Here is a 25,563-nt window from a genome sequence, read left to right on the forward strand (position 1 = left end):
CAGTAGTTTGTCTTGAAGGAGTTTTGCTAATGTTCTGCTGCATATTTGGTGTGTGATGCATTTGCCAAGCGTGCTCAGGCGCTCTGCTATGGTCTGCAGATGTCATGATTTTCTGGGTTAAGTTGGAAGGGACACTCTGATTAAAGTTCACTCTCTCAAAGCAATGGATTTAAGCTGGTGCCCCAAAGTACCGCAACTATTAAAGAAGACTATCTCATTTTTAAGGGTGGTGTATTTTCACATGTTTCCTGGCCAAGCACTGCTTGAAAATCCGCTGGGAAATTCTCTCTGAATTCATACAGCTGTCTTACCTCGCCGACGCTTTTGCAGAGACTACAAGTGTCTTCCTGCTGCTTCTTTATGGTAACCTATGACCTGGCATTCATCTTAACCGATCGGCCACCTAACGCTCAGGCAGACTGGACTAATAGACTGAGTGAACACCTGACGTCGGGGAAGAGTGGACTGATTAACTGAGTGAACTGGTAGGAGAGCTAGCGATTTCAATCACACTGCGATGTCCGGTGACGAGCCCAAAAATTATCTCCCGCTTCTAAAGCTCTTCCTATCCTCTCTTGCCATACGCACTCAGCAGGTCACACATTAGACCTTATTCGTTGTGCTATGGTGTTCAGTGACAACTGTGTGATTTCCCCTCTTCCCTGGTGTGAACACCACCAAATCAGGTTACTTGAGCAGGTCTCTCAGTTAAACCGCCTTTGCCCCCAGATATGGCTACTTTCAGTAAATGGAAGCAGTTCAAAACCATCAAGGCGGCATCAAGCCATACCAGGCATTTAGGTCTTGCCTATAAACACAGCTGACCTATTGTGTACAATGCCGATGCTTAGCATGGGTTTGGGGTGGATCAGCCAATTCCATATCATTTGTTGGCTTTCTTGTCTATCTCGGTTTGCTTCTTATTTTTTTTTTGTAAATCTTTTTATTAAAGGTAAAAACATACAAGGCAAAAAATACAGTACAATCGGATACAGTCCGAACGAGGAGCAAAAAAATCATACAGTAAAGTCTATAAATCATATCAGGGAACTGAAGCAGGGGAGAGACGAGCTCCAGATCAATTATTTATACTACATTACAAGGAATGGTAGGTCAGGGGGAAAGCTGAACTTCAGGGACATCCAGAAGAGGAGGAGTACAAATATCACCACGGTAAGTGTTCCAATGAACCCAGACCTTGCCCCACTTCCTGGGTCGCCCTGTGCCACATAGACCGTCTTCTCCCTAAACATGCACCAATCCATGTTTTCCATCCAAGCCTCGACCGTGGGTGGCCTCTGGGAACCCCACAACTGTGCTATGTCTCTCTTAGCCACCATACTGCCCAGGGTTGCCCATTGCGTCTGTGCGACATTATAATCAGTTGGCTTCCAGACATTCAGGAGACAACGTCTAGCCTCAGGCTGTAGAGCAACACCGGTAGCCTCTCCCATCTGATTGTGTACCCCAGTCCAGAAGGCAGCAAATACGGGACACTCCCAAATTATATGCAAAAAAGTCCAGAGCAGCCCACAACCACGCTTACAAAGACCATCCTCTGAGTAACCCATTATAATCAGGCGGGGGGCCAGTCACATAGACTCTGTGCAGAATTTTAAGTTGCACCAACCTGAGACGTGCCGGAATCGCGACTCCCTTAGGAGAAGAGATCGCGGACTGCCAATCCTCGTCGTCTAATTCAAGACAATCTCTGGTCCATATGTCCCGGAGGAGCACTAACAGGTCAGTCCTACCATTAATTAGCTTTTTATAGACCAAGGAGATAGAACTATCAGGTACATGACCGTCCAGTATTCTATCCTCAAGCGGAGAGGACTTCGGAATATCTACACTCTCAGGAAAAACCGACCGCCAGGCATGACGGACCTGGGCATATCGAAAATATTCCCTTTTACTAAGTTGGAACTCTACTTGCAATTCCTCAAAAGTTTTAAACTTGCCTTTAACCCAGAGGTCACTCACCTTACTGATCCCAATCATATCCCATTTCTCAAATCCTTTTGTTTTCCACAAGCTACCCAGCTTCTCGGAAGCAAAAAGCGTGGTTGCCCGGGTCAGTCGATCTTTCCAACCCATCGCACTGTTTGCGCAGTTCCATATCCATACCGCAATCTTTGTGGGCCCCGAGTCTCCCTCCATCTAGTCTAGAATAAAGCGCTCTATAATAATCGCCCCCGGCAACAACCACCTATCCATTGCAAAAGCAGGGTTCAACTCGGGGCCATACATATCATGATTAATGGCACCCAATTGAGACGCCCAGTAATACCGTTTGATGTCGGGAGAGCGATACCACCATCGTACCATAGTAGCGTCACGATACGCGGACGCCCGTCCCAAATCAACTTCCTCTGGAGACTCTCAATAGCCCGAAAATAGCTTGCGGGGATTACATCAAAGGTGTTATGAAGAGCATATAGAAAGCGTGGCAATGACATCATCTTAAAAAGCACCACACGGCCGAGTGGTGAAAGCGGCAGCTTGCGCCAGCGCACCACATCCAGCTACAACCGGTTTAGCAACGGGAGCAAATTCTGTTCATGTCGGACAGTCGGGTTCAATGATACATATATCCCAAGATACTTAAAACCCCTGTGTGCAACCTGGATGGGACAATCGCGCGGCAAAAGAGGGACATCACCCGAGAGGACATATAAATAAGATTTAGTCCAGTTAATGACTAGGCCTGAATTTCTACCAAAAGATGTGAGGACATCAAACAAAACAATTAACGACTTCCGGGGCGACGTCAGGTACAACAGTATATCGTAGGCATATAGCGAAATACGGTCTTCAAAGCCTGGGGCCCACTGAATACCCTTCATCGACGGTTCCCATCTAATCCATGCAGCTAGGGGCTCAAGAGCAAGGGCAAATAAGACTGGAGACAATGGACAACCCGGTCTTGTACCTCTTCCAAGAACGAAAGACTTAGAGACCCGACCATTCACCACAACCTGAGCCAACGGATCTTCATAGAGGAGCTTGACCCAGCTAATAAAGTCAGGAACAAAACCAAACTTGGCCCATACGGCCCACAAATATGGCCACTCCACAGTATCAAAAGCCATCGTGGCGTCTAAGGAGGCCAAGATGGCCGGCTCACACAATGACGAAGTCCTCGCGAGAACGCCATGCAACCGCCGCAGGTTCAAAGCCATATTCCGATGAGGGATGAAACCGGATTGGTCTGGATGAATCAAGTCACCAATCACCTTTATTATACGATTGGCCAACAATTTAGCAAGAATCTTGGGCTCTGCGTTGAGGAGTGATATCGGCCTATAAGAGGCACAGCGGTCCCTTGGCTTCCCTTCCTTATGAATCACCACTATGGTCGCAAGACGCTGATCACGGGGAAGGGAGCCTATATCTCACGATTCCAAGAACATGTCACAAAGATACGGCGCTACTTTAACAGGGCGCAGTTTATAAAGTTCAATGGGGAGACCATTAGGGCCTATCGCCTTTCCCAAACGAATGGAGCGAATAGCGAGAGCTACTTCATCCGCGGTTATTACGGCATCCAGCAACTCTCTATCCGAGTCAGATAAGCGGGGCAAAGCTATATCGCGCAACAATAAATGGGAGTCTTCCTACGGTCTATCAGACACCGGGGAGTACACTTCCTGGAAATGCTCCGCAAAACTCTGGACAATCACTTCGGGGTCAGTCACACGCATACCATTCACTCTCTCAATCACGGAAACCACACGACTAGCCCTCTCTTTTTAGTCTAACCATGCTTTCAGCTTGCCAGCATTTATCCCCGACATCATACAATCGACCCTGCTGCTCCCTGCCCATGACTTTTGCGGCATCCGTGACCAGCGCTCTGTAGTCAAGTTGTTTAAGACGCAAGATATGCATCTTCTCACGGGTGACGCCCTGTTCCAGATTACGCTCCAACTCAGTGATCTCTGTCTCTAGTCTCACCACCTCCTCATTCCCACTCTTCTTCGCACCAGCAATCAATGACAGCGCCTGACCTCGGATGACTGTCTTAAAGGCCTCCCAGAGCGACACTGCAGAAGACATCGATCCCTGATTTTCAACAAAATAGTGGTCGAAGGATTTAATCAACGCCGCACGGGTCTTAGGAGTATGGAGATACCACGGATTAATTGGGGCTACCTGCCCCTCTGCACCTACACGCAACTCCATCCGAAGGCACAATGGGGAGTGGTCGGATATTCCCAGAGCTAGATGTCGAACCTCAGTAACGGAGGGGGCATGCACAGCTGGCATCAGAATGTAATCAATCCTGGAAAGGCTACCGTGTGCACCCGAGTGGAAAGTGTATTGGTGCTGGGCCGGGTGCAGCAGCCTCCAGCAGTCCACCAACCCCAGTGTGTCTATTAATCCACTAAGCCAATTCTGAGACACTGCGAGGTCCCTGGGTGGGTATCGATCTTCCCTACCAGAAACAACTGATTAAAATCTCCCCCCACAATCAGAGGCCCTTCAGGAAGCCTCAATATTACTCGTCCCAGGTCCGCAAAAGTTGTTGACTGTAGACCCGGGGAGACGTAAACCGAGAGCAAGGATATAGTTCTACCCTCCAATCGTCCAGTGATAGCTACGTAACGCCCCCTGTCGTCTAAAAGTGTAGCATCTATTACTAAGGGGAGAGAATTCCTAATTAGGATAACCACCCCTCTAGATCCAGAGGAGAACCCCACAAGGGCAACCAGACGATACCCTCTCCGGTTCATGGCATGACAAGTGTTACAAATCAAATGTGTTTCTTGTAACAATACCACATCAGGAGAAAGTCGCTTCAACAATTGTAACACAACCCCTCGTTTTATCCTGTCCCCCAACCCATTCACATTCCAACTCATTAGTCTCAATCTCCTACCCCCCATCCCAAAAGTGAAAACGTATCCAACCCCCCTCGGAACTCAGCACCAAATCAATTGACAGAACAATATGTTGCCTTGCACTAAACCAAAACACACCCACTTAAACACCCCCCCACCCACAAACCAGAGACCCGTTACAAATCCCCCCACCCTGCACTCCTGCGTAAGACAAAATAGCCACCCCAACTTGCAGTGTGCCTTGTTTCCCTAACATCAAACTAGTCTACAAAAAGAAACCCTAGAGGAGGAAAGAGTCCCATCAATCGCCCCGCCACCCCCGGGTACGACATGTCAAATAATACAGTAAAAGTCATCGAACCATAGTCAGGGTTATCAATAAAGTTCAGAGACCGGAAACCATGCTCCTATTCCTGCTCCGTCGGGCCACCCTCCGCTCCTCCAGAATGCTCCTCCTGGCAACGCTGGTGTCATTGCAACAAAGCAATATAAACCATGGTGGCTTTGCGCAGCCAGGCACCTTTCCACGTTGCTGAAAATGATCTTCAAACAACCGGCACTGATCTCCATACCGGAGGCGTCGTTGGGCGTCTCCAATGGTGGGCTGCTCGCAACCCCAGGGCTCCTCGCCGCGGCTCAGGCATGCTGGTAAACACAAAACCAAAGAGTTGCCTGTGAAGGAAGGAGCCCACAGACCAGGTGAGTATCTGCCGCAATCTTTATTCGAAGCACCAACGGGGAAAGGTGAAACGCGGCAACAAGTTCATCCAGCCTGACACGTTTCTGGCATTGCACACGTTGTCAAAGGTACCAGACTTTAAAAGCAGCAGCAGAACCAAGGCAGAGGAAGAGGTACACAAAATCCCTCACAAGTAGAAGAAAAACCAGAAGGTCCAAGCGGAGAAAAAAGGTACTACCCACTTCGCAACAGGAAATAGAAGCTCAAAATAATTTATCACCCTTGAAGTAAAAAGGGCAGTCTAACACACATCATTATGGAAGCGCGTGTGGCAAAACGAGCTTCTAAAGCGACAGCGATGTTTAAAACTGGGAACGAAGTGAAGGGTCAGGTCAAAGGGCTACGACCATTCAAAGCAGCGGAAGCCTGACATTAAAACAGAAAGTTAATCAAATGGAGAGACTGTACAAAAAGGAAACCAACAAGAGTTAGGAAATTATAGCCCTGGAAAACTATATTGAGGTGAGACGCATCCCTCGTGGACTAAGAAAATTCACAATGCCCACGCACCCTGAAACAAAGGAGGAATTATTGGAAGAGTGGGTAGAAAACAATACGGAGTGCTCTCTCAACATGATGCGCATTCTAATCAAACATGCCAAATTGGATGTGGTTGAAATTACATCCAAAATAAGAGAAATTGAAGAAGCGTTGGCAAAGGATACAAACCAAGATGAGATACTAAAATTAAGGAAAGAAATGGACATCAGACTAGAGAAAAATAAGTACGAAAAAGAGGAACGAAAGGAACGCAAATTCAAACGAGACGAACAGGACTATCTACATGGGAGAATACTCACATTTGCAAGGAGATATGACAGCCTGAAAAAAGTTACCCAGCCCAAAAACGTAACAAGCACAAGCAAATCTGATGTAAGTGAGACAGAAACATTGAGTGATATGGCCAAATCATCAAAACAGTTTTTTTTAGAAGAGGTGAGAATAATGAATCTGGACAAAAACCTCGCAAGGGGAGGTGGTCGAGGGAGAACAATGAACTAAGGTAGAGGAAGAGGTACACAAAATCCCTCACAAGTACAAGAAAAACCAGAAGGTCCAAGCGGAGAAAAAAGGTACTACCCACTTCGCAACAGGAAATAGAAAAGACCAATCTCATCATCAATTTGTCACAGTACCAACTATCTAATGACGAGAAGACACTTTTGAACAAGGGCTTATCATTCTGCCCGAGTCAAATTTTGACTATACACAAGTTCGTATTGATTTATATAAATAAGTCAGAAAGCTCAAATTAACCAAAATCCATGTAAAACAAACCAGGTACAAGCAAGGATATTGTATCAAGTAATGAGGAAGGGAATCTACCGCTCTCAATAGATCAATTAACGGACATAAAAAATATGTTTGATATTTTATATGAACTGGAGGATGACACAATGTCGGATGAACAAGTATTGGAACATCTAGACATACAAACGAACAAAAGACCTGACACTGGATTAAAAAGAAAATCAAAATATTATCCAACACTATCGCCAGGGAATAAAATCGATCTATTTTCAGACGCCGTGGTTGATGAGTTGGAGAAACTGACAAATGTGAGGAATACAAACCAAAGAGAAAATGAGGAAATAACAATAAAACCGGCCGATAAAGGGGGAAATATTGTCATAATGGACACTAAGGATTATGTCAATGAAGCCCTAAGACAACTGAATGACAAACAACTATTCGAGACTCGAAAATTATCCGATGGAGAAAATGCTGAAAGATCTAAAGGACATCATACAAACATGGTATGAGAGACAACAACAAAGTGACGATGAAAGGATGTTTTTAATTGTGGATTTTCCTGTAACACCATGTATATACTTTTTACCAAAAATCCATAAGACATTAATCAATCCCCGGGAAGGCCAATAGTTCCTTCTTGCAGCTCCCTCTATGAAAACATGTCAAAATATGTGGATAAGTTCTTAGCACCCATTGCACAAAATATGAACTCCCAAATAAATCTGGAACGAGTGGTTTATGGGTCCGTTATATAGAGGACCTGTTAATGATATGGAATGGACTGGGAATTCAGGAATTACTTCTCGATACTAAATCAAAATGAGATTGGCTTGTAATTCACATGTACGACACACAAGAGGCAATTCGATTTTCTTGACATCAAAGTATACATAGAGAATGGAAAGATCGAGTCCACATTGTTCCATAAGAAAACATCAACAAACAGTGTGTTACATGGAACTAGTTTTCACCCAAAACCTCTCCTTAACAGCATTCCAAACTGAGTATTTATTCTTATGAAAAGGAACTGCTCGAAAAAAGAGGATGCAGAGGAAAAGATTCAAGAAAGTAAAACCAGGTACAAACTCAGAGGATATAATGAACGAACATTAAATAAATGTAAACAAAGAGCTGATTCAAAGACAAGAGCAGAGACTCTAATTGAAAAACCCAAAATTACCCAGGAAAAAGATCCACCAAGATTCATAACCACTTACAGCAGGGAGAGTGGTTTGATCGCAAGCAAAATGAGGAAGTATTGGCACCCGATAACTGGGGATCCAGACATTGGCGAAATTGTGGGCAAGACACCGACAATAACATACAGAAAAAACATCTCCCTCAAAGATCTACTGGTCAATAGCCATTTCCAAAGGAAACAACCAACCAATTGGCTAACCAATCAAAGCAAGGGTTTTAAACCATGTAATTCATGCAAAGCATGCAGGATAGGTCGCAGTACGATTAATTTCTTGGAACCGAATGGAAACACAATGCAAATTGAACAAAACATCACATGCAGCTCCAAATTTGTAATCTATGGGATAGAATGCAAGTGTGACATGAAATACATAGGGAGCACCACGTGTATGTTAAAAAAACGAATACTGGAGTACATACGGGCAATAAAGAATGGAAATATGCTGTATGCCACAGCTAAACACCTAAAGACCTGCCAAAATGGAGATTGGAGAGCAATGTGCTTCTACGGAATCAAAATGGTACCCATAGGAGACCGAGGGCGAGATCGTGTGAAAAAGCGACGTCAGATGGAGTCGCGCCTTATTAGAAGATTCAGGACTTAACAGCCAGGAGGCATAAATAACGATGAAGAACTGTATGTACATCTTTGAACAAACCTTCAGAATGTGTGTCAGAGACCAGATAACGAACTTCACAGGAAGGGGTACTATACCCATACTAAAGCTAAAAGTGAATGAATTTGAATGTGAACTTAGGTACTAAACCTTGACACTCTGCTTTATGTGAGAGACACATGAATCACAATAGCCAGTTTCAGAACAATGCATATGAGTTACAAAATCACAATGCTAAGTAATGACATGAAGCGCTAATGTCTTTCTGTTATGTATAAAGTTTGTTGAATGTATGTTTACAACTACATATCCCATAATGCCACTTAATGGCAGACATGGGAGTATAAAGAGTTAAAGAAAAGAGACTTACTGACCGTGAGAAAAGCAGAGTCAGGCTGAAACGCGTTGGTGGGGTGAAATACGCTTTAATAAATACGCTGAAATTCCATCCAAGAGTGCTGCATCCTTTGTTTTGTATATATATATATATATATATATATATATATATATATATATATATATATCAAACACTATCTTGATACGAGGGACATAACACTACATCAGAACACTATCATGCTACTACAAATGGTGGAATGGTGTCTCGAAAATAATACATTCATTTTTAACAAGCTTCTCTATCGTCAAATTCAGGGGACTGCCATGGGTACTTGCTTCACCCTCAGCTATGCTAATTTGCATATGGGCTGGTGGGAGGAGCAAGTACTCATGGCAGAATACAGCACACAAATGTCGACTAATGTGTTGAAATACAGTCGTTACATAGATGACATTGTTTTGCTATGGAAGGGCAGTGAGGAGAGTGCAAGAAAATTTGCTGAGGAATTGAACGAGAATTCTTTGAACTTGAAATTTACATGCAATACCAGCAAATCTTCGATTGTTTTCTTGGACTTGGAATTATTTGTTTCTGAGAACAAGATCCAAACGAAGACCTATAGAAAACCAACTTCCGGCAATACCATCTTGCATGCCCGAAGTTTTCATCCGCACAGCCTGATTTCCAGCATCCCCTATGCTGAGTGCCTCAGAATGAAACGCAACTGTAGTACGCAAGACGATTTTGTATCATCAAAAGAACAGTTATTCAAAAGATTGCGCACACGAGGCTACTCTGAAAAAGTGTTAAAAACTGTAGAAGACAAATGTTTGACTAAGAGTAGAGAGAGTCTGTTATTTAAGAACACTATAACAGTAACATCGAACAAGAAAAATGAGACACCGAGAATCATTACAGGGTACAACGCCTACCACACTCAAGTACGTAAAATTTTGTACACGCATTGGCCCATAGTACGCAGTGATCCCGCGTTAGGAGCACTATGTGCCAAGTTGCCGCAGATCACATACAGAAGGGCAAAATCAATGAAGCAGGAATTGGTATCTAACATCCCGAGCCAACCAAGAAACACCAATTGGCTTCCAAACAAGAAAGGATTCTTGAAGTGCACCAAGTGCAAAGCTTGTCAGCATGGTGTTAACCTCAGTAAAGTACAACTCCCACTAAGAAAAACACCATTAGAACTGAGAGGGAACTATAATTGCAAGAAAGACTATGCAATTTACGTTCTACAATGTACTTGTAAAAAGCGTTATGTCGGAACATGTAAGAATCTTACAGCATTTAAGAGCTGTGGCCAATGATGACCAAAGTTATCCGGTGGCCCGCCACATCAACGCTTTTCACAGAGGGAGAACAGAAGATCTGCAATACTTTGTCATTGACAGTATTAGCAAAAACATTAGAGGCGGTAATAGACTCCTAGTTCTCAGGAGGCTGGAGTCGAGATATATTATTCTTTTCGACACCAAAACACCTAATGGGTTAAACTGACGAAGCTTTAAGTGTACACTTATAAGCCAATATTTGGTTAAAGGCAGCCCATTTTCTGTAATTACATCAGTATATTAAGTATACATTAAATCCGTGCTAATCCACGTATCCCACTCCTCTGAAACTTTACAGTGAGGATACTGGTGGAATTTCACAGTATCAAAACACTCCGATTTGAGAAAAATTTCGACACAGTCAATTTTATTAGTTGTTTGGAGCACATAGGGTAATTAAAGTATTAAAATCACGTACTCTGAATCCACATAATAATGTACTGAATTAACTAACATCGTTGTCATTATGGTGTATATATAAAAGCACAAATGATTCAACAATATTTATGCCCACTTGGACTCAATTCTGTCTAAATAATTTTTTAGTTTGATGGAAATTGTTAAAAAACCTATTGATAGGTGACATATGGTGATACCTAGGAAGGTATATAGCAATTCAGTACTGAGACTAAATCAAGCTGTGGTCAGTCTTATCACATATTACTTTGCACATTATTTTCTGATGATAATTTTCACAGTCCGTGTTAATTTTGAGCACTTTCATTCATTTTTTGGATGGTCGCGTATACATGCATTGGTTCTGCACATGTAATTGTTAATGAATTTATTAGTAATGTTATATTTATGGTATCTTTTCATATTGTGTTTATTTGCGAATGGCCGTAATTGTGAAAAAATGAATGAATTTAAAATCGTTTATGACTTCTGAGAGGAAATGCGCTCGCAATGTATTTTACAATAGAGGAAAGACTATGTATGATAAGAACCTGAAAGCAAACCATGTGCAACGGACCTTTTCTCTGTTTATTAAGTAACCATAGAAACTAGTGAACGTCATCAAAAGCTCCGACGAACGAGTCTTGTATGTGTATATAAACTGTCAGTTAACAATGAGAAGTTGTTGTGACCAAGGCGGTAGGCCCGCCGAAACGCGTTAGCCATCATCGTTATGTGAATAAAACTCCTCTTTGTTTGAATCCCACGGAGACACACACACACACACACATTTTCGCCCATTTTTCATAATAACGACTGGTCATGTATTTTGGCCTGTACACATTCAATATAATATACAGTTAGGGTTGCCAACTAGCCAGTTTTTCCCGGCATCACTGGTATTTTAATGGCGCCGACAGTACAAAAATAAGCCAAATCACCTAACCGTTTCCATGCGTCGGATGGCCCCCACCGTCTGACGTCGCGGTGGGCTGTTGCGGAGGACGGCCTGGGGCCGTCCGAACCGCGCACGAGTGGAATTCGCATGCACCGCGGGGGAATTCCGGCTGCAGCGAAGCGGTTAAAGCAGATATTTTTAGCCCATACCCATTCAATAGCAAATATAAATAGCAATCACTAAGAATATGTTCTAGAGAAGCCTTAATGATCCCTGGCTAATGTTTAAAGTAAATAAAGACAGAAAAGTCATGTTACTAATTAATACATGCAAAATTGTTTAAAGTTCTATTTAGTATCATGTCTGGGCCTTTGCAGAAGCTTAAATCGACATCAAATGGCCGGTATTTTTCCCGGAGAAAAGTGGCAACACTATGTGCAGCACATAGGTATACAACAAGCCACGTCCTTAGAGCAGAATACAGACAGTACTATGTAATTATACATAGAGCTCAAAAGTAATAATGTAGTGTGTCAGAGAGAAAACTTTGAAAATGCAAGTATGTATAAATTAAAGTCGACTCTAGACAAATAGGGTGAAGGATTTGTCCCTAAATGAAAACAATTTCCAAACCAGGAGATAACTTGAGGTACTGTTATAGTTATGTGTAGATTAATCATGCCGGATAGAGCTGGTTGGACACAGACCTGCAGGTTCTTGGAGTATTTTTTACGTGGTTGCTTGAACAGGTGCACTTTTAGACTGAAGAGCCAGAATAGCCATCAAAGAGATAGACAGCGCATGCTTCTTTTACGGAGCCAGATTTCTTATTCATGCCGACAGGAAGTGTAAGTGTCGAAATCAGACAATGGATAAGATTACGTTGTGCAAGGTGAAGGGGGGAGGGGGAGGAAGGATGATGGTGTTATGTAGGCCTGGACATGTTCATACAGTGGAAAGGGTATTTAAACCACATATATGCACATATGGAGTAGATGTTGCGTGTAAAGTGAGATGGGACTTGGTTGCATGGGGAGTTGGTTGCATGAGACATGTATGGACATGGGCCAATTCATACTGGATAATGGGATAAGTGATGCGGTTGGGCATAGTAAACTGATCTTTTTGCCATTGTGGTAGGCACATGAATTGTGTTCTTTTAGTTCTGCTTCCTATTTTCTTTTAATGCTTTTGCATGTTACAACAATCAAAAAATATACATTGAAAGCCGCATCAAAGTAAACACATTGGAGCAATGTTGGTGATGTGAACAAGAGACTGTACTTTTCTACACATTTAGTGATCTTGTGTGATCATCCAAACGTTCTGTAAGGAAATACTAGACCACATCAAAGCGACCCTAGACTACCCATGCCTGGCTACCCTGGCACTTTGATTACGGGAATAAGACCATCAGATATGGAGGGTGCGACTGGCACTGACTGGGCGCTTATCCATGATATGTCGGGAGCAGCTAAACAACTCAACACCATTTCCTGGTAGAAAAAGATTCCCCGTTCAGCTCTCTATGGATTCATAGGTTTTGGCAAACCCTGGCTATGGAAAGGTATCACACAAACGTTCTTATTTTGAAAAAATGTATTGGGGGAAAAGGTCTTGGAAAATCTACCGTTACTTCAGCAAAAACCTTTTACCACAATCCAGTAAGACTTAATCTTTGGAGCTAAGAAATTAGGAAGCATTGCGTCCACTCCTCATTGCACTCCTTGAGGCATGAACCACCTACAAATGTTAACCATTTTTCGTGCAAGGCTCTTGTGCTGCAGCAGTCTTTAACTTCCTTTGCACTCTCCAATGAGTAGGTTTCTGTTTGAACAGCCAATCTTGTACATACAAGTCAAAAAAGAAAACACAATTAAGCATTTTCCTGTTGTAATCCTACAATGTGGAATTCACTTTCAATTTCCATCTACCTCACTCCCTCCACAAATACAAATCCTGTCTAACACAGCAAGTTATCACATTTGAGTTATGGTTCACTGTATGTACTGTTACTATGTTCTTGAAAGCTATACACACAGCAGTCTCCCAAGCTTGTTGATAGGTTTGAACATAAAAAAACACAGGTAAATAAACAATTATTAGATTAGCACCTATCAAATATGCCCTGACAAAAACACAAGATTATTTTTACAACACACAATTATTCACAAACTGATGTAAAGGATTAGAGAGTAATCTAACTAGGTTCTGGTTAATTAGAACATACAACAGCAGAATTGACTTTACTTACAGAGTCGAGATCTTCAAGACTTTCATCAAGCTCAGCATGGGTAAGAATGGTGTACCCTTTGCACACTCTCCAGAGCATTTTCTCAAACGCTTCCAGTTTTGCATGAGACACCAAGCCAGATATAAAGCTATGTACAGGCAGGAAGATATTTTTCAATGTGGTTTACATAATGTCCCAAAGAACTTGGTTCCACAAAAACAGAACTGTTTGTATAGAGTTGGTTTTATGTGGTGTTGCAAAGTTTGCTGTATTTTACTGTACAGCATAAAAATACACAAATACAAAAGTAAAAAACGATATTATCAATATAGTGCACACTGAGCTAAAATGGCTCTGGATAGTTGGACCTTATTCCCCAGGAAATGAGGACGAATGAGTTGAGGTGTGAAGGCCTATGGCATACATGGTACCTCATCTGTCCATGAGCAACAAACCCACTCATGTGTGTACACGTCTTCACGTTGGCAAGGAAAGTAGGGAGGATGCCTTCCTAGTCTATACTAAACCCTGCCACCTACCCTCTGAGCTCCAATATTCTATACCCATACTTGCTGGGAAGGACAGAGGACAGTTATAATAGTCTCTGGCCTTAGTCATCAGGTCTCACTGTGACTCGTGGACTCTGGCCTCTCTAGTTGAAGTCTTCCACACATGGAAGCTGTACTTTAGAACGTGTTTCCCTCGAAGGGCAGTGGAGTTCTGCCCTAGGAATCATTTACATATTGCTCAGTCCTGTTCAACTTCATTTAGAAAATTTCAGAGACAGTATTTTGAATTTCAGCTTTACGTAAAGCTTGAGCTCCACATCCTTAATGCTATACACCTTGTTACCTTCATAAATTCTCTGCAAAAATAAAATAGAAATGATGTAATTTGCTAATAGAATATAGGAAATCCTAAGGACCGGAGATGGAAAAAGAACCATACCCAAAACACAAAAAGACAATTACTACCCTGTGCATTCGAGCTCTGCTGTCAGCAAAACATTCGTTAACTCAGATTTTTCCAAGTTAATGTATGCGCCTAAGATGCCAAAAAGAAATGCATAGACAACTTCGGCACTGCCACAGTGCAGAAAACAGCATCGTGAAAACGCCCCATGAGTGGCTACATGTTTCTGTATGACATAGAATACAAAGCGGAGTTACAGCATTTCTACAAATAAAGGTTGATATATGTATGGTGAGACAGGCCGATTTATAAACTGAGCAGAATCTACCACATATCCAATGAAAATTTGGATGTGTTGGAATTGTGACATTTTTAAGCACAACAAAGACAGAACTTGGGACTATATAAGATTTAATCAGCTACACTAAGGTACCTGGCAATCACTCTGTGCAAATTATACTTATTTAGCGGTGCAAATATGGTACATTTATAATAATGTGTAAATGAAAACAATGCTAGTTGCTAGTCCTGAAACAATGTCTTTACTTATCATTTACACTACTGAGACTTTCAAAATGCCCACTTATTGTTAGTATCCTGGGGCAGAGGAACAGGCATTGTATGCTTTGCCCAAGGTCAAACTTGTGAAGACGGAGAACTGAGAATGCCACATAGTATTACCAGCTCCAAGGACTGTAACTCCCTCTATAGCTCACTTAGGCGAACAACAGTAAGACTGAATACTTTTCCATTCAGGGTGTTATCCAATGTTTGTTGAGTTCTAGTCCAGTTTTTGTTAATCACATACTTACTAACAATTTTTATGGTCATCCCACTAACTTCTAATCTTGGCAAAAAATAGAAATAGAGGGATAAGTTAAAAAACTGGTTGCCCAAAAGCACAGAATTTGGCCACATGTGGAGGCTAGGTTTCAAACATTGTCTCCTGCATCCAGTTTCCAACCTGCCCTCTAGATCTCAATTGGGTTGGGGGTGTTTCTGATGGCGTAGCCAGTGGGTATGCACCCTCAAAGGAGCTACCCCTCTGTTTGGGGCTATCCCCAGAATGTTAACATAGTATTTACTGCCAATATATTTTGGTAAAGCAGAAATTTGAAGTTAGGGCCCGATTTAGATCTTTGTAGATGGGATGCACCATCACAAACATGATGGGTATTCGTTTCCACAGTACTAAAAGTGCCATAGGATATAATGCACTTGTATTACAGCGGACGGGCTATCAGTCACCTCACTTGCCTAGATGGCCCTCAATTTGGAATTTCTCTGGGACACTACCATCTCGCTAGCTCCATAGGTAAATGTAGTTACGAAATGCACTGTCTAACTCCGAAGTGGAATACCCCATATGTCTTGGCCAAAGCAGTAATAATATATGCTCCCACCCTTACAGTTCTCTCTATTCTAGGACCAGACTATCCATGCAGAGTGTTTATACCCTACCAGCTGACAAGAACTAGATTAATGAACAGTTTATCTAAGGAGAAACTGGGAAAGAGCTGTGTAAATGAAAGCTCCACACTCTGAATCTTTTTCTGTCCCTCAGCTACCTAGAAATAGTCAGAGGCAGGGAGGAACTAAAAATAAGATCAAACTTAGATGGAAATTATTTTTAGAGGGGGTTGGATTCCTTACAGATGAAGGAAAGACATTACTGTCACCCTAAAACTAATCGTAGCCCTTAATCTAACCTAAATTTTAACCAGTGGCCCAAACCCAAAACTTTCCCAAAGTCAATCATTCCTAACCCTCAGTCTTAATGGACCTCAAAACAAACCTAACTCTTCAAACATGCCTAACATATACCTAACTATGCAATGCTGAAACCATTAATTAAGAAAATAATTTTCAGCAATAATGGATATCATACATTATTACCCTAACTAAAAAATTCCTAATTTTAACTAATCTCACTTTTCATTTTCTCCATAATTGTTTCTTCCTTTTCACATAATGTTGGCATGGAAGCTGCTGGTTGCTCTCTCATTTCCAGACTGACATGCTGCGCACACATGAACACTTTGTGATGGGATTGTAGGTGGCGCTGGAGCAGCAGTCCAGGGTTAAAGTAGCATGGAGATGGAGCACACTGGTCTGCATTACCACTGATCATTACACTCATAACTGAATTAAGCATATTGTACGAGACTCGTGCTCTAAAAAGAGAGGTGTGTGCTGGGACGAATGAAAGCAACAGTTAAACAATGCAAAGATCTGAAATCCAGTCTAGATAGTCAACACCCTATGGACTGTAATTGTTTCATACTCCTAAAAGAATAAAGTGTTAATAAAATCGATCTCTGACCTAAGAGGATCAGCTAGCAACAGCTTACAGCAGTCTTTCACTAAAGACCTAATAAGGGGGACCCACTTCCGCATATTAAGGATAAAAGAGTTGGGATAAGCTAATATTCTGTGTTTCTTCACAGAACAAATTAATCAGTACATAATAGCTGGGATGGTAAAACTTTGGTAGTTATAACAAATATTCACAAATTATTAAAGCCTCAATGTATTAATGTCTAACGTCTCTGCTTACTTCTACTCAGATTGCTTTAAAGGGCATAAATAAAACTGCACTATGTGAAAAAAAAATCAATATATAATATTTAATTTAATTGACAGTCCATTTAAACATTTCAAGAATATTTTTAATTTAACTATACGTGTTTGGTTCTCAATTTTACAGTCTTTCTTCAAATAAAAGTCCCTCTTAACACTACCTCTACATTGCTTTAAATTAAACCCAATATTACATACCCAAGTTTTGCTCCCAGCCTCTGCATAGAGTTGTAATCCATCCAATTATCTCTTTCTAGCGAAGGAAACTCTTCATAATTGCCAAGTAGAGATGTATCCACCTAAAACCAAAACAATGTAAACTTAAAAAGTCCATCATACTTCTTAGAAGCAGTGGCTGTTTTTGGGGTTGTGATCCAAACTGTGTGATCCAAAATCATGAAGAGACAAATTATCAAGGCCCTCAAATTTCACAAATGTAGCCATAAACATTTTCCAGCTATAGTTCCCAGAGTCATTTGTGATGGGTTTAATCACATGCCAGGACTTTTTGCTTTAGGTAATATAGAGCACATATGATAATGTTTTGATGTTTCCTTCCCTTTCTTGTAGATTATGGGTGAAGCATTACTACTAGGTTTTTTCATTTTGGTTTTATATTGTTCAAGCTAGACCTAAAGGAATGTAAGTAATTAAAGTACAGAAGAACACTGGGAACTAAGGGGTAACTAAAACAAGGTTTTGGTTAGTTTTACAAAAACAATCATTTACAGTTTTGAGGGACATCTAGAAGTACAAAACAGGGAGGAGGGGTATGGCGCAACGAATTGGAAGACTGTGTGTCAGGGAAAAAAAGGGGTGTTCTAGATGTGAGGTTCAATTCAGGAAGAGATTTTATGTTTGGTGTCCACAGAAATAGTTTGAAGTCTGAAGAGATGCAAGTAAGGAATATGCTACTTACCAGTATGCATCTGTTCTTGGCATAGAGGGCTGCAGAGTGGTACATTATGAATAGATCGCCATCTGGTGTTGGGCTCGGATGATTGCACTTTGTTTTTCTCTTGGAGAGTCTTTTGTCTCTTGGTGACTCCTCCCTTGGTTGGTAGTGCGCATGGGCATCGGCTCCATCCTTAGATTGTTTTGCCATAGTAGGGTTAGATGGAGTAGTATAGTAGAATACAGATAAGAGTGCCCATGTAAGTGTATCTAAATAAGATAATGTTGGAACAGACACAGGTTTCCGGGGAGGCTGGGAGGGCATGTACCACTCTGCAGCCCTCTATGCCAAGAACAGATGCATACTGGTAAGTAGCATATTCCGTTCGAGGCATATGGGCTGCAGATGGTACATTATGAATAGACTATATAGCAGTTCTCTCCCTAGCGGTGGTCGCCCGTGTCTGTTGCAACTGTCTGAAACAATGCTTTTAATACTGCTTGTCCCACTCTAGCTTGTTGTGTTGTGTGCACATCTACACAATAGTGTTTTGTGAAGGTGTGCGGTGTAACCCAGGTAGCCGCTCTGCATATGTCATCTAGTGGAATGTTTCCCAGAAATGCCATAGATGCTCCTAGTTTACGTGTAGAGTGAGCTCTAGGAGGAACAGTTAATGTTCTCTTTGCCTTTAAGTAGCATATTTGAATGCATTTTACAATCCATCTGGCAATGCCCGCTTTGGAGATGGGATTGCCTTTATGTGTGGGAGAAAACGCAACAAATAGCTGTTTTGTCTTTCTGAAAGTTTGTGTTCTTTCTATGTAGTACAATATGGCCCTTCTAACATCCAGTGTATGTAGGGCTCTTTCAGCTACTGTTTGTGGTTTTGGAAAGAAAACCGGTAATTCCACTGACTGATTGATGTGGAATGCTGAAATAACCTTTGGTAAGAATTTTGGGTTTGTTCTAAGAACCACTTTATTTTGGTGTAGCTGCATAAATGGTTCTTGAATCGTAAAAGCCTGCAGTTCACTTACTCTTCTAAGTGACGTGATAGCTATGAGGAAGGCTACCTTCCATGTGAGGAATTGTATTTCACACCTATGCATAGGTTCAAATGGTGGCCCCATTAGTCTGGTAAGCACTATGTTGAGATTCCAGACTGGGGAAGGTGGTCTTCTTGGTGGAATGACTCTTTTGAGTCCTTCCATGAAAGCTTTAATTGCTGGTACTTTGAACAATGACAGATGTTGTCTGTTTTGTAGGTATGCTGCTATGGCTGCTAGATGAACTCTGATAGAGGTATATGCTAGGTTACATTGCTGTAAGTGTAACAAATAGCAAATGATTTGTTTAGTAGATGTGTCCAGAGGGTTGATGTGCTTACTGTTACAGTGTATAGCAAACCTCTTCCATTTTGCTGCATAGCATGCTCTGGTGGTAGGACGTCTTGCTTGTTTAATGATTTCCATGCATTCTGGTGGTAAATCTAAATACCCAAACTCTATGACTTCAGGAGCCAGATCGCTAGGTTCAGTTGTTTGGGATCTGGGTGCATTATTTCTCCATGGTTCTGTGTAAGATGCATGGGTAATAACCTTAGCTTTTGATGTGGTACTTGTGAGAGTTGTAGCAGCGTGGTGAACCACGGCTGTCTTGCCCACGTGGGTGCCACTAGTATCATTGTCATTGAATGTTGCTGCAGTTTCCGAACCAGTAATGGAATTAGTGGTAGAGGAGGGAACGCGTACGCAAATCTGTTGGACCAATTTATCCACAGTGCATTGCCCTGGGACCTTTGGTGTGGGTACCTGGATGCGAATTCTTTGCATTTTGCGTTCTGATGATTGCCAAACAGATCTATCTCCGGTTGCCCCCATTTTTGGAAGAATGGCTGTAGTATTTGGTCGTGCAGCTCCCATTCGTGCACTTGTTCTGACTGTCTGCTTAGGATGTCTGCTATTTGGTTTTGAACTCCTGGTAGGTGTTCCGCTAACAGGTAGATCTTTTGAGGAATGGCCCATCTCCATATGTCCTGTGCTAGTCTGGACAGTTGGAGAGAGTGTGTCCCCCCCTGTTTTTGAATATAATACATTGCAGCCATGTTGTCTGTTCTGATCAGGACTGCTTTGCCTGTTATTTGCATTTGGAAGGCTTTTAGTGCTAGAAATATTGCTAATAGCTCTAGGTAGTTCATGTGCAGTTTCTTTTGCTGCACACTCCACTTCCCCTGTACTGTGTATCTGTCCATATGCGCTCCCCATCCGGAGAGCGATGCGTCCGCTGTTATTATTACTTGTGGAATTGGCTCTAGGAACGACCGTCCCTTGGAAATGTTTTCTGTGTTCCACCACTTCAGAGAGCGATACGTCCGGTCGTCTACCAACACCAGATCTGTAATCGGCCCTTGAGCCTGATTCCACTGTGTCGCTAGACACTCTTGTAGTGGGCGCATTTGTAGTCTGGCATGTGGTATTAGCAGTATGCAGGAGGACATCATGCCTAATAGTTGCATAAACACTCGTGCTGGTAGTGAGTGTTGTGGTTGAAATCTTTGTATTAACCCGACCATTGTCTGTACTCTGATTGGGTTGGGGTATGCCATTGCCTTTTCTGTGTCTACTGTAGCCCCCAGGTATTGCTGGATCTGGTTTGGTTGCAGGTGTGATTTTTTGTAGTTCACCGTGAACCCTAGGTGGTGCAGCAATTGAATTGTCTTCTGTGTGTTGTGAAGACATTCTTCCTTTGACTTGGCCTTTATTAGCCAATCGTCCAAGTATGGGAAGACATGTATTTGTTGTCTTCTTAGGTGTGCTGCCACTACAGCTAGGCATTTTGTGAAAACTCTCGGTGCTGTTGTGACACCGAATGGAAGGACTTTGAACTGATAGTGTTGTCCTTCTAAAACAAACCTTAGGTATTTTCTGTGGGCTTTGTGAATTGGGATATGAAAGTAAGCGTCTTTTAGATCCAGTGTAGAAAGAAAGTCCCCTTTCTTCAGTAAAGGGAGTACTTGTTGGAGCGTGACCATGTGGAAGTGCTCCGAATTTATGTAAGCATTGAGAGGTCTGAGGTCTAATATTGGTCTTAGGGACCCGTCCTTTTTGGGGATCAGGAAGTATAGAGAGTATACTCCTGTACCCTGTTGATCTTTTGGGACCTTCTCTATTGCATGCTTTTGTAGAAGTGCTAGCACTTCTTCTCTTAACAATGTCAGATGATCCTGACTCATTGGACGCTGTTTGGGGGGGATGTTTGGCGGGGTATCTGAGTTCTAGGCAATAACCATGTTGGATAATTTGTCTCACCCACTTGTCTGACGTGATGTTTTCCCAGACAGGTAGGAACTGTGATAGACGTCCCCCGACCGGTGTTATGTGGTCTGGGGGGAGTTCTATGAAGTCACTGTTTTGGTGTTGAGGCGTTGCGGTTATTATTATTTCCACGGCCTCTTCCCTTATTGTTGTTACCTCTGTAACTGCCTCTTGAATTACCTCTGGGTGATGTAGGTGTGAAAGATGTGGATTGCTGATTCGTTCCTGTATTCTTTGAGCCCCCTCTATAGGTGGATCTACGAAAGGAACCTCTGTGTGTTGGCTGTTGCAATGCTCCCATTGACTTAGCCGTTTCCGTATCTTTCTTCATTTTCTCTAATGTCTCGTCTGTGCTTGAACCAAACAATGTCTTCTGATCAAATGGTTTGTTCAGTAGGGCTGTTTGTACCTCTTGTTTGAATCCTGAGATTCTAAGCCAGGGGTCTCCAACCTTTTCTATCGCGAGAGCTACTTCTGATCCATGAAAATCAGCGTGAGCTACTAAAGGCCGAGTAATGTGCAGATTATTTCCAAAGTCCCCCAAATACCCAGCTTCACTAACTAGGGATAAAGAGATACTTATTTAGTGCCTGCAATGCACAATATGAAACCAGAGAGCTTATATTAGTCACGGTTTTCCTCTTCAACACATTGTGTGCGCCTGACCTCTGCAGTAACCAGCGAAGACTACAATCATAAGAAACCATACAGACCTGCAGTGCTGTTCACAGCTGCCAGCATACTAAAAACCACAAACTTCACATCTGCCTCTCACACCTCCTCATCCACCAAACTCCTATGTTTCATAACTCTGTAACTGCACCTCGGTGGTCCTCAAGCACAACATAGAAACACTTACCACATAGAATCACAAAATAACACCTTTCTAACCACACAGCCTACCTACATGGATTATGTAGGTAGGTGCTTCAGTGCCCTACATAAGGGTAGTAAGCACATGACGATATAAATGCTGCAATACAATCATTTTATTACATAATGCCTCAATTTTCTAAATTCTCACATGACGGGACCTTGAAATGCCTGAGTTCAGGGTGTGCGCTGTACAAACATGCCCCCTGCCAGAGTATGCATTGGCTCCATGTAATAATAACTTATGCCACAAGTATGGTTCACATGAATTACCACTTCGTTATTATTATTAATATAGCATTGTCATCCTGGATGGTGGGAGTCCATCATTTCATGTTTAAAAGCTATTACTTCTAATAATGCCTCTCAAAGTAGTGATATGATCGGATGTTCACGGGAAATGCTCCTGCATGAAGGAGAAATAAACGCAGTGATTTTTAAAAAGACTCCATCATATTTTTGTATGACTTTTGTGTCACTATTTGCATTATTTGCAAATCTTTGCTCGTTGAAGGTATGGGCCACAGATCCTTCACTTGGCCCATGCTCAGCTCTCCATGTTATTTATTGACCCCATTTACAACAGAAAAATATGGCCTCTGCAGGAGTGAGCTACTTTTTTTTAAATGGGATCAATTTAAAGTGAAGTCTCAAGCCTTTTATGTTCATTGTGTCATAAAATTAAGACTTCATTTATTTATTTCCCTTTGTCATTAACTTAAGGCACCATTTTACATGGAGTTTTTTTTTAAATAAAGTACCTCTTGGACTTGTAAGTTCTTCATGAGCACAAACTGGAGTCAGGAACCTAATTTTTCATTTCTCCCTTAATTTCATTAAAATTTAGTGAATAAACACGTAAAATGATTGGCCTGGTTCCGGTTTGTGGCCAGTAATAATGTGCAAGGTACATTATTTCTTTAAAAATAAAAGATGCCTGTCAAATGGTGCTTAATTGTAATGATTAACTTAAAACAGTGTTTCAAATGGATTCAAAATAAATAATAGTATATCAATTGTAAGCTTTCCACTGCATTATACACCCACAACTGCATTACAATACAAATCGCATTTTAAACCAGACAAAGCATAGCCATGATCCAAAGACTACTCCACACATGAGCAGTCATTGCTATCAAAAGAGAAACTTCCCAATTACTCAACATAATGATGTGTCTTAGTCATCGCCACGTTTGGAAGGATGTCGAGCACAGACTGCTCCATCTATGACAGATTGTATGCAGTAGCAAATGCAATTGCAGGTATTGAAAGAAACATGTAGAAGTTGGCAGACGATATTTAGTGAATTGAAACTAAAGTTGTTATTGATTAAATTCAATGCGCATCTATTCTACCCAGACAAATTGCATCATATAATCCCACCTCATGTTTTTTTTTAGGCATACAAGATTCCTGAGCATTGGAAACGGCTCGTGTTTCAGATGCCAGAAAAAAGCAATGCACACACGCATTTGGAAAAAAAAAAGTTTCTCGTTCCTAATGTGGGAAGTGCTGCAGCGCCTGTGCTGCTTTATGTAGAGACCATTGTACCTGCAGGGCTCCCGTTCCCGCCTCCAAGTCAGGCAGGGTCAAAGCACGATGCAGGCACCTTAAGGCAGGCCTCGTGGGCAGGCTGACACTGCTCAAGCTGGGCGTACGTCAGCCACTTCACCCTCCCCCAGATAGGCTCCATTAGCCAGCAGGAGCAGCAGGTTTTTATGACGGCGGACACATATAAGAGGGTTGTAAAAGCCCAAAATACAAAGCATTGCACACGCATTCGAATAAAAGTGATCTTGTCTACAAACCTGATGCAGGTCCAGTTGTCCCTAATGTGGGCAGTGCTGCAGCGCCTGTGCTGCTTTATGTAGAGACAATTGTGCCTGCAAGGCTCCCGTTCCGCCTCCAAGTCAGGCAAGGTCAAAGCACGATGCAGGCACCTTAAGGCAGGCCTCGTGGTTCTGGTAGGCAGATAGGCTCTATTAGCCAGCAGGAGCAGCAGGTTCCCTTGACGGAGGAAAAAATGAAGGGCTGAAAGAGCCTAAAAATAAACATAACGACGACGATAGGATACTAAATTGAAAGTCAGGTCCCGAGCTACTGACAGGGTGCCAGCGAGCTACCGGTAGCTCGCGATCGACTGGTTGGAGACCCCGGTTCTAAGCCATGCGTGCCTTCTTAGCATGACACTAGTGTTAATAGACCTTGCTGCAGTGTCTGCTGCGTCTAATGCACACTTAATGGAAGTATTTGTTATTATTTTACCTTCCTGTATTAATTGGTCTGCCTTCTTCTGATGTTCCTTTGGGAGATGTGTAAGAAGTTTTTCTAGCTCATCGTAATGTGCCCTGTCATAACGTGCGAGTAGTGCTTGTGTATTGGCTATACGCCAGCTATTCGCTGCCTGTGATGCTACTCTTTTACCTGATGCATCTATTAACTTTGACTCTTTATCTGGTGGAGGAGCCTCTCCTGTAGATAACGAGTTTGCTCTCTTACGAGCGTTTGAGACCACCAGCGAGTCTAGCGGTACATGCCCTCTAATAAATATTGGGTCCTTTGGAGCCGCTTTGTATTTTTTATCAATTCTTGGGTTTAACACCCTGGCTCTCACTGGGTTTTCGAATATCTCATCTGTGTGAGTAAGAAGACCCTTCAACATAGGGAGAGTACCTGATGTTCTCTGTGCATTAGGTAGAGTCTCTAACAAGAAATCCTCTATTTGAGGTTCTGTATGTATATCTACTTTATGGTATTTCGCTGCCCTATTAATGAGCTGCACAAAACCTGTGTTATCATCAGGTGGTGAAGGCTTTGAGGGATATAGCTCTGGGTCGTTGTCTTCATCTGACCCTACATCATAATTTTCCCATGGATCCTCCTCATCTGGGATAGTTTCGTCATCCCCTTGAGGTTCTCCCTCCCCCAGATCACTGTCTACATCTGACTGAGGTGTAGCTGGTCTTGGTGTGGAAGGTGTAGGAATATTTGGCCTATTGTGAGGAATAGGAGAAGAGGGTGTTAGTCTAGGACGAGGAGAAGCAGGATGAGTTATATTCGTCCCCATTGTTCTCTTTTTTGAAGGAAGAGGTTTATCTTCTGACTGTTCACTCTTTCTCTTC

At 42.2% G+C, this 25,563-nt stretch overlaps 1 protein-coding gene across 2 annotated transcripts in view; it reads right to left on the reverse strand.

Annotated features, from left to right (window-relative positions):
- ATP6V0A2 (ATPase H+ transporting V0 subunit a2) overlaps positions 1–25,563 on the reverse strand; it is a 398,498-nt gene that overhangs the window by 243,719 nt on the left and 129,216 nt on the right. For both annotated transcript variants that reach the window (XM_086942902.1, XM_086942903.1), the window contains 2 exons: positions 17,558–17,658; positions 13,889–14,015 (listed from right to left, as the gene is read on the reverse strand). In XM_086942902.1, coding sequence (XP_086799028.1) covers positions 13,889–14,015; positions 17,558–17,658 — 228 coding nt within the window. The remainder of the gene's footprint in view (positions 1–13,888; positions 14,016–17,557; positions 17,659–25,563) is intronic.

The sequence above is a fragment of the Lissotriton vulgaris genome, chromosome 11, assembly GCF_964263255.1.
Source record: "Lissotriton vulgaris chromosome 11, aLisVul1.2, whole genome shotgun sequence".
NCBI lineage: Eukaryota > Metazoa > Chordata > Amphibia > Caudata > Salamandridae > Lissotriton > Lissotriton vulgaris.